The 9,378-nt window shown below is 44.6% G+C and overlaps 1 protein-coding gene across 7 annotated transcripts; it reads right to left on the bottom strand.

Moving 5' to 3' along the window:
- Positions 1-323: 323 nt before the first annotated feature.
- Positions 324-9,244, bottom strand: LOC103994970 (auxin response factor 18). Of its 7 annotated transcripts, none has more exons than XR_010489348.1 (6): positions 8,923-9,241; positions 8,394-8,812; positions 7,152-8,312; positions 5,337-6,232; positions 4,743-4,905; positions 728-4,233 (listed from the first exon to the last, which is right to left on the bottom strand). XR_010489348.1 is itself a non-coding variant. In XM_065121053.1 (6 exons), exons 3-6 carry the CDS (start codon positions 8,256-8,258, stop codon positions 4,848-4,850), a joined length of 1,974 nt encoding a protein of 657 aa, XP_064977125.1. In that variant the 5' UTR covers positions 8,259-8,312; positions 8,394-8,812; positions 8,923-9,244; the 3' UTR covers positions 4,292-4,847. The 7 variants fall into 7 exon arrangements, 5 of the variants coding, with proteins under 5 accessions (XP_064977124.1, XP_064977125.1, XP_064977120.1 ...); XR_010489347.1 differs by lacking the exon at positions 728-4,233 and adding an exon at positions 4,292-4,488 and having other exon boundaries at positions 4,649-4,905; XM_065121053.1 differs by lacking the exon at positions 728-4,233 and having other exon boundaries at positions 4,292-4,905; positions 5,337-5,988; positions 6,076-6,232; positions 8,923-9,244.
- Between the last annotated feature and the right edge of the window lie 134 nt (positions 9,245-9,378).

Raw genomic sequence — 9,378 nt, 5'->3', positions numbered from 1 at the left:
TTGGATTTTAATGACGACGATGAAGAAGAATACAATATCAGGGTATCAGATTATATCTTGACTTTTATCATCAAATATAATTGGATGATTATGATCCAAGTTTGTAGTCTCAGGCATATGAATATATACAGTAGAATTCCCCACACGATTCGAGATCGAAAATTAAAGTGCATGAATTTTGTTTCCGGCAACAAATAACAAAAGTAAAGTGCTCCCAAGTTTCTTGTGAAGCAACATTTCTTTTCACAGCTTGTTAAACACCAAACTTGGTGAGAATGATAGTACAAAATAAACAGACAAACACAAAAACTACATATTTGGCAACGATATTTTGCTACCGAAATCAACACCACCACCATAAAGGATTGCCGATACGGTACATTTCAGAGTTACTGAGCCAACTCAAATCGGCTATCAGCACAAATTGACTCAAATCCATGCTTGAATACAAATGGAGGGAGGGGAGCAGCTTCTATTTTCAATGCAAACTTAAATTCCAGTAAAAGGACCCATTTTTACAAACAACTTACGATGCGGTTTGCATCGGACGAGGAAGAAGAAAGGTTTTCTTCTACAGGCTGTTGCTCCATTTCTTTCAGCAGATACTTTTTTTTCCCGTTGCATTAAAGTTGTCTACCGGGAGAGATGAGCATACACTGTTTCAGTGGAACACGACTTCTCTGTTGCATCAGCATGCATCAGGCAAAATCTCTGAAACGATGAGCAAAATTGGTTGGATAAAGCCATCAGAATCAGCAACTTCAAGCATCAACTCGAGTTGGATATATAGCAGTGGTGGTAATTGGAGGCTAAAATGTGGTCATTAAGCTTTCGACCGTCCCTCTACATGCTGTGTAAAGCATAAACAAACCAAAAGACACAGACATACATAAGCATTACATCAAACATCCTGTTTAAAATTTTTTCTGTGATATTCTCCCCCACTTATTCCTTCGACGTCCTCATCGAAGCCTTTGTCGACACTGCAACTCCTCGCCTTTGCTGAGTCTTTAATCTTCTGCTCCAGCTACAATGCGCCTCTTGGCTCCTAGCTGCTTTATGTTGCTGTTGTTGAGTAGTCGAACTTTTGATCCGCTATACTGCTTCAACTCGCCAATTACTCTGACTCTAGTGTGGGATTGGCCTCTTGACTTCGCCCACCTCCTCGAGGGTTGTACTTCATGCATCGAGCTGGTTACTGGCCTTCGCCTGCTCTTTGCTTACACTTCTGAAGCACTTGAAGTGTTTGCACTTCTTGTGTTGAGTTAGCTACTGTGATTCACCTTCTCAATGACATCGAACTTCTGGAATGCAAGAACTTTTCACCCCAACTTGGAGTAAGTCTCTAATAGTTTGGTCGCCTCTGGGATTGTACCGTCTTCTCCATCAACTCTGTTGCCTACTCCACTGAGTAGCAAAGGTATATCATCGCGTACTGCCTGCTTCGTTCCTTGCTCGTGCACTATTGCACGACTCGAAGTCCTTCACTTTCAGTTATTTTGATGAGAAGCTCATTGACACCGGTCTTACGAAGTTCCTTTGCCTCTGCCCTTCAGCCTTGTCTTGGTACTTGGAGTTTGCCTCCGTATGCTCCACCTTCTCGGCCCCTTTCACAGCCAAACGCTCTCCCTCCATGAGAGCAAGGGATCGATGACTTCGTGGAAGTCCCGACTCTACGATACCATGGCATTGTCATGCCCATAGCCCTACTATCCGTCGTCTCATATCTGCATCCCTTTCTTCACGATCGGTAGATCTGCCTCTATGACACTATGGCACTCTTTCGAGTCCACCTCCATTCTAACCGATGCTTGATTTTTGGGTAGCTAAGTCCCTCTGGACTCGTCGTCGCTTCCTCGCCCCTTTCGACCCTTTGCTTCAACACCTCTGTGCTCTCCAAGCAGTTCCCCTTGGTCGATGGAAAGACAGACTGCAACTCCCATGCATGGTCTTTGCCATCATGTTGCAGGGTTCACACTGATTCTATTCTCCTTAGCTTCTTTAGTAGCAACGTTTGCTTACTCGACCTTGTCCTTTGACTTATTGTGCTCCCTTAAGCGAATATGGGCTTTGGAGTAGTCCAACTAACCAGCTACTTCGATAATACCTTTGCATGATCAAGTCCCTCCCTTGGGACTCACTGGTACTTGCATTCAAACTTTTCCCTCGGTAGTACACATCCCTCATATGCTGATGACCAAGACTTTAATCCGATGCAAAATTCGATGCACGCACGGAAGACCCGCCTCTACGATACCATGGTCTTCACTCCTTGAATCCATAGCCCTTCTTGTCATCGTGTTATTCACCGAAGTGGAGCTCCCAGTAGCTCCCGATCATACCTCCGTATGATATAGTCCCTCACGAGACTACAATCTATGTGTATTGCATTGCCACGAACTATTCCACCATGATCCGCTACACCATGTCGCCTCCTGGTGACATCTTCATTACATTTTGATCATTGTGGGATGAACTCGGATTGTGATCCCTCCATGTGTGGCCTCTGCCAACGTATCGTAAGGCCTCTTCCACATTTGATTGTGTTCGCTCTTTTGGCAATCGACCTTCATCCACCCGCTCTTGGGTCACATCTAGATGAAGCACAGCTCTAGGATAGTTCGTCGCCTAGTAGCTCCCGAAGTCCACCGACTTTGCTGAAAATAGTGCACCATTGTTTGGATCCTAGGCCTTTGTCCCCCCACTAGCACAATCTCTGTTGTGCACCGCTTCCTTCATGGCAACTTGAATGGCAACACTGCGGTATATTCTTCAAGAGTACCCGCCTCCGCATCCTCTTGCCCCGTGCCAAGGCCTTATGATCCCAACTTTGCCTCCGCAAGTTGAGTCATCTCAGTTCCCCCGTCAAATGCTTCACTGAGGTAAAGTGCATGTGCCTCGAAGCTCCCTTTATTTTTAGCACCATACAGGATGAGCCTACTCCATCAGAATGAAGGACCCATGGAACGACATGATCCCTCTCTTGCCTCTACAAGAGTTCATGTACTTGACCTCTGTCCAAGGAAAGCTCTGTGCCTCCGCTCCATGTTTCATCTTCTATGCTGGCTCCCTTCATGCGACTTGGGTGCTTCGCCAAGTTACACCCCAGTTGCTCCGCTCCTCGTTTTGCATTGAGTTGATGGTGGCTCTCGCGCCCACCATTCCACGAGTCAGCCTTCCATTAAGTATGATCTCTATATCGACTCCAAGTGTGCCTTCATTTATGTTGCCTTAGGTCGCTCCCCCACTTTATCTCGTAATGCATCCACCAATGCATTCTCTCAAGCGAGATCATGCGACGACTCCTCGCCACTCACTCGGTCCATTGAGCTTCGTGGAGTTGCACGTGATTCTTCCTCTAAAGAGCCGAGACTTATCCTTCCTGGGTATCTATCCCGTTGGAGCAATATCTCTCTTCGTTTCCTTCCCTCTGAAAGCTTCGGAGACCACCATCCCCTTGGACTACTCCGACTTGCTGAACAAATTGTGCATTGTTCTGTCTTTTGCAAACGCACTTGCTAGATTGCAACTCCACGTCAATACAGCCCCCGCTGCACCACTCAAGTTCTAGCAACATGCTAAACTTACTGCACACTTCAGCCTCCTACGGGCGTATCCTTCTCATGCCGAAGAGAAAGTTTTAATGATCCATGGCATCGAGTTTCGATCGCCTTAGGATGGCCGCGAACATTCCATCGTCCGCATACAAGCCTTTGCATGAGTATCGAATTCTTCGAGTTAGCAATTCCCCTTACCTTTGTAAGCTTTACACAACTCTTTCGAACGTTGAACAACACATTCTACCTTACATGGTCTCATCCTTTACCAAGCACCTCGCTTGCCTTGAGTACCATCAAGTATAGTTGTCAATGTCGAGCCGTAGCTCGAACTCTGCCATTCCAACCTTTGTGCGCTACGCATTCTTCCAAGCCTCTTGCGGTGAAGGGTTGGTCATTCCTCTGAATGTTAATCTCAAATGCCCGCTCCTCCGAGCGACTCATTTTCCCTACATCTCCATGCCCGTTTTTCCCCAAATGGTCGCGCGTGCTGACTGCCCTCAACACAACCCAACTAGATCCCCCACGTTGGCATGTCAAGTGTTTCTTTGAGTGCTTGTCCCTCTCTGATACCATCTGTCACGGACTTAGCTGGTTTTGTCTAAGTCGTGCGACACCCTTGCGTGTCCATCCGCAAAGGTCAACCTCCCCAAAACCTCCCATGATCCCTTAGGACCTACAAAAAAAAAAAACGAATTAGAGAAAGCGCCTCACTCGAGATCCACAAGCAATCATTTCAGAAAACACTTCATAGCCAATGCAAATTACAAACAGACTTTACAAGCTCTAAACGATTACACAATAAAAAGTCAAAATGATCCACTATAGACCAAATATCTCTCACAAGTGTCTACATGACACAACATTTATTTACAAGCCTAAAAAGACCACCAAACTCAATCTGTTAAGCCTTCGATCGTTCCTCTACATACTGTGCAAAGCATGAACAAACCAAAAAAACATGGACATACATTAGTATTATATCAAACATCCCGTTTAGAATTTTGTCCGTGACACCATGGCAATTAGTTTTTTTCCCAAATGCATCGAAAACAAAATATATTGGAGCTTTTAATAGCACAAGCACTTACGGTAGCAATTCCTAACAAGAACAACACATTATCCCATCTAGTCTTCAATTGCAAAGAAGATCATGCTGGGAATTGATTCGGAAAACTGACTTACGTTACATAACATCCAAGAATGAAGTGCCTATGATCTTGGTACTTCAATAAGAGGCTTGTTAGTTCGACTGTACGATTGGCAAGAGACCTTTGCTACCTTGCTAGGTCATCGGCTTCCTGAATCTGTCAATATCATCAGCCTCCTGGCTGTTTTCATGAAGTCACTACAACACATGAAATAATAATTTTTTTTAGCTTATTTCCCATAAGAAATAGCACATGTTAAGTTCTCATGAACACCTAGATGCCACAACTTACATCTAGCAAACCGCAGGTGTATGATGAAGAAACATGCTCAGCTGCATGAAATGTTTTACAACAGGCATAGGAATTGATTGATCATCATTAATTTCAGATATAATAACATACGATGTGCGTGAAACAGGCAAAGATCTACATAATCTGTTTCATGAAGCTGACGACACACAAGGTTGCTAAGAAAATGAAATAAAACATTTGAAAACTTCCAGATTTCGCTAAAAGAAATTATGAGGCGAAATTACACTAGAAAAAGGCGGGGATTAGTGGATAACATCCTACAAGTAAAAGAGATTGTCTTCCTGAAAATTGCAAAAACTGTGATTGAGGTCCTCACCTGAATGGTTCATCTCTGGTGTGTTTAACTGCACCAGCCACATCCTTGTAAAACACATGGTTCATCATCTTCGATTTTTCAATTCCAAACATGTCAGAAAGCCTCCCATATAGTTCCTCATATGAGCCAAAGACTGAGAGGTCAAGAGTGCGACCGACATCATCAGATTCCATAAAAACCTTGCAATGCCCAGACTCAAGACCAAGCTCTGAAGCTCGATGATCCCTGTAACTTGGGAATGCTTCAGGAGACCCCTTCCGATCTATTGCATATCCAGAACCACCAGACGCATATGTTGTCTTTTTGAGATCCCCACCTGTTGAACTTTTTCCGGTCGCACCAAGGGAGACTACATTCTCAGATTCGCTCAAAGATACCTGTTGTTCGGTGAGAATTGGCTGCCCAAATAGCACCAGTTGTGGTGGCTTTCCATTACATGATTTCTTCAGGTTCTGAGAAGGATGACCAATTGTTAGCAAACAAGACAAGTCATCATCAACGGTGGGATTGCCGACAATAACACCCATGGATATCCTTGAGTTTGGAGTGGCTTGATCAACCCGGTGAAGCCCAGCATGGAATAGACCCATCTGCAGTTTGCTAAGGTGGAGATTTCGTAGACCAAAATTTGCATGCCTGGCTCCCTGTATGCCTGCAGGAGCGCTGTCAGAATAACAGCAAAAGGGGCTGTCGCCGGACCGAAGGGGGATTCGAGCGACCATTGGAGTTGGAAATTGACCTTCAAAGGGTAAATCAGGGTGTTGAGGGATCCGTGGTTTTTTGCTGGGCGGTGAAAAGTGTGCAAGATTTATGGCTGGCATGTGTGAGACCAGTTCAACTAGCCATGGATTCACACACTTCACATTTTGTAGAAAGTCTGGCTCATCCCATTGCACCTGTAAATCCATTTCAAGGGACAATCAGAATACTCAAATTGAAAAACACACATACACCGTCAAGTGAGAGTACCACTTGTCGAGTGCAGTTTCAAATAACCATCAAACTTTTGACAGAAATCACGGAAGCACAATTTGAGGTTTTTATGAGTTCATATTTATTATAGCAAATGAACCAAAGATTTGTTCATGCTCATCAGCAGGACCCCAGGTTACGAAAGATAACCATAATGGAACTCTACTTTTCTTTCTCCAATAAGCAGATATGGCATCATTTGAGCTGTTTTTTTATTTATAAATGCAACCTCTAGCGCCAATAAATTATAATACAACTAATAAAACCATCAGGATGATGATCAGGAAGAGCCGTGGGAGACATATGATGTCATTAATCTAACGACTGACCGGGTTAGTGATCAATGTTCGCAAGCATATACACAGCATGGATTTGTTTTTAAGAGAGAATCATTCAAATTACATGCACATCACACATTCCAACTTCCAGGGATAAAAGCCCTATCATTTGCCACATGACTGTAGAATTGAAAATGAAACAAAAGATAATAATCTTTTGTCAACAATGGAACACCACTATATCATAGATTATATAGAACAACAAAATTATAGACAACAAATGGGTTCAATAATCAATACAAAGGAAAATAAAAATTTATTCTAGTCAACACAATTAAGAACTTCAAGAGTTATGGACAATTGCATCTTAATAAGAAAAGGATATCCCAAGATATCCCTTAAGAATTTCTTCACTATATCTTTATCGAAAAATACGTATTTTGTCAGTTATATTATATCTTTCTTAGACAACTAAGCAAAGAAAAACAAAATGAATGTGAAACTGAATGGAGATACAAAGAAGAAACAAATTCATAACAAGCATGCATGCTGCATAAAAAGTTACCTGAAGAAGTCTCCATGGTGAAATAGGCCATCTTACAGGATCTGAAACCTGAACTGAAGATATAGTCCCCATGAACCAGCTAATTCTAGATGAGTCCTCAGTCTCAAAAGCCATCTTAAATCTCATCCCCGGACACCACTGGATCCTCATCGCTGCTCTCACAGATGCAGCCTTTACACAAAACTCAGGTGTACCGGCTCTCGGGTAGTACACAACCTCAAAAGGCTGTCCACTAGCTGCTAGTGATGCTGTCCCAATGACAGCATCTGCCCTCACTCGCCCCCTTCCTCTCATACCCCCGCTGGAGGCAAAATTCCCACCAGTACCTCTCATCAATTTGCTCTCCTCCTCCCTCAGAAAGGCAGAGAAGCTGTCATAGCCAGAGATAGCGCTTTCGCTTGGTGAATTCCATCCTGGAGTCTCAGGACCATCACCAAACCCACCTCTTTTGGCACGCCGGATGCCGATGCAGAGATCCCCATTCTCTGCTCTAAGGAACACAATTGAATCCCCGGCCACCAGCTTCTTCTGGTTTACAAAGATACTCCAGCCAGTGGTGAGCAGGTGCCGCCGTGGTGTGCCCCTGTATATATGCCTAAACTTCCAAACCTCACCATGTACATCCTTTGCAATCACGGTCTGCACAGGGGGGTCCGCGGAGTAATCCAACCTGGGGAAGATGGTCTCAGCGCAGTAGCGAGGGACAGAGAATCCACCACCATTGTTGGCATCCGATTGGGTCAGTGTCTTGGCAAAAGATGTAGGCTTTTCTTGTGCATCAAATCCGTTCATACTAAGACCCAAACCATCACCTTCGCCATAGTCCGACTCGCTGTTACTGATGGGAACCATCTGGATCTTGGCAAAGACCTCATCTGTCTCTTTATCAGCCCTGAACTTGACTGCAGTCACCCTGCAGAGGATGAGTGGTGGTATCCGTGGCGAAGTCCCAAAGTCCACGGCTGACTGGGCATGCTCGGCATGACCCTGGGGGAAGTAGTAGACCTTGGAGTTCACGGCAGGCATCTGAACCATTCCGCCAGCGCAGGCGTGCCAGAGCTGGGAGTCCAGGCATTTGTCGTTGTCCTTCATAGGTGATTCTTTCATGGATTTGCCAAAAGCAAGTGCTAGGGAACAACTCTACCTAGTCCTCGGAGGATGCTGTGAGAAGAGACACTTTTCTGCTAGTAAAATTGGAAAGGATATCACCCAAGAAGAAGGAATCCCTAAGAAAATTCTCACCTTTCAATCAAGCCAATTCTCCTCCCGACACAAGACTCCTTCCTTTACTAGGCTTCCTGAAACAAGGAGAGAAAATGGACACTGATACAGCATGACCGCGCACACAAGACTGCAAGGTGGGCTTTTGATACAGAAATGAGACGGAAAAAACCCTCAAGCTCTATGGTGTCAGACTTGATGTCTGACCGCTCACGATGCTCTGAGAAGAACTGGTACGACTGGAAAAAGAACAGAAATTTCAGATACAGAATGGAGCAGCAAAGAAAAAATCTTCTTCTTCCCAAAACCGCCTCCTCGAAGTCGAAGCGACTCCAAAAACCCAGTCTCCACTCCGCTGAGATCTCCAAGAAGAAAATCCGATCAGAAGAACAATTACAACTCGACTTCTTCCTCAACTCAAACCCTACTGGCCCGAAACCCTACAAAATCCAAAATCCATGTCATTCACCAAAATGAAATCTCAATCCTCGCGTCTCTCTTCTCCAAAACTCTCCACTCCACATAAAAGGAACAAGTTTAGACTACATACCTAAGTAACAACGACTAAGGAACTTATTCCCCCACGAATCCAACGCAAGATGCAATCTTTCCACCAATTATCCCCTATCCTCTGCTAGATTCTCCCCATTACAGCAAGAATCACCCGAATTCGTTGGCGATTGATGGAAAGAGAGGCTCTTCGCACACCGCGGGTCGCCCTCGTTCTCGAATCCTTGTTATTATAAATGGATCTCTCTATATGTCTCTCTCTCTCTCTCTCTCGCTGCGTCGCGGCGCAATGAAGGGGCGAAGAGGGGAAAGACGGAGAGCGAGAGAAAAGAATCCAATCTATTATATAAAGAAATCAAATTGGAATTCTTTATTGAGGGGGTTTAATTTCATATGACGTCCCCGTTGTGGATACTGTAGTCGGGGAATGCAAGCGCGGGAGAGGGGAGACGGGAGCCGAGGGGCAGGATCGGGTGTCTGTACCGTTGGATTTGAT

Source organism: Musa acuminata, chromosome BXJ2-8 (genome assembly GCF_036884655.1).
Source record: "Musa acuminata AAA Group cultivar baxijiao chromosome BXJ2-8, Cavendish_Baxijiao_AAA, whole genome shotgun sequence".
NCBI classification, from domain to species: Eukaryota; Viridiplantae; Streptophyta; class Magnoliopsida; order Zingiberales; family Musaceae; genus Musa; species Musa acuminata.
Note: the sequence above shows the minus strand (reverse complement) of the source record. Positions and strands in the feature narration are given on the sequence as shown.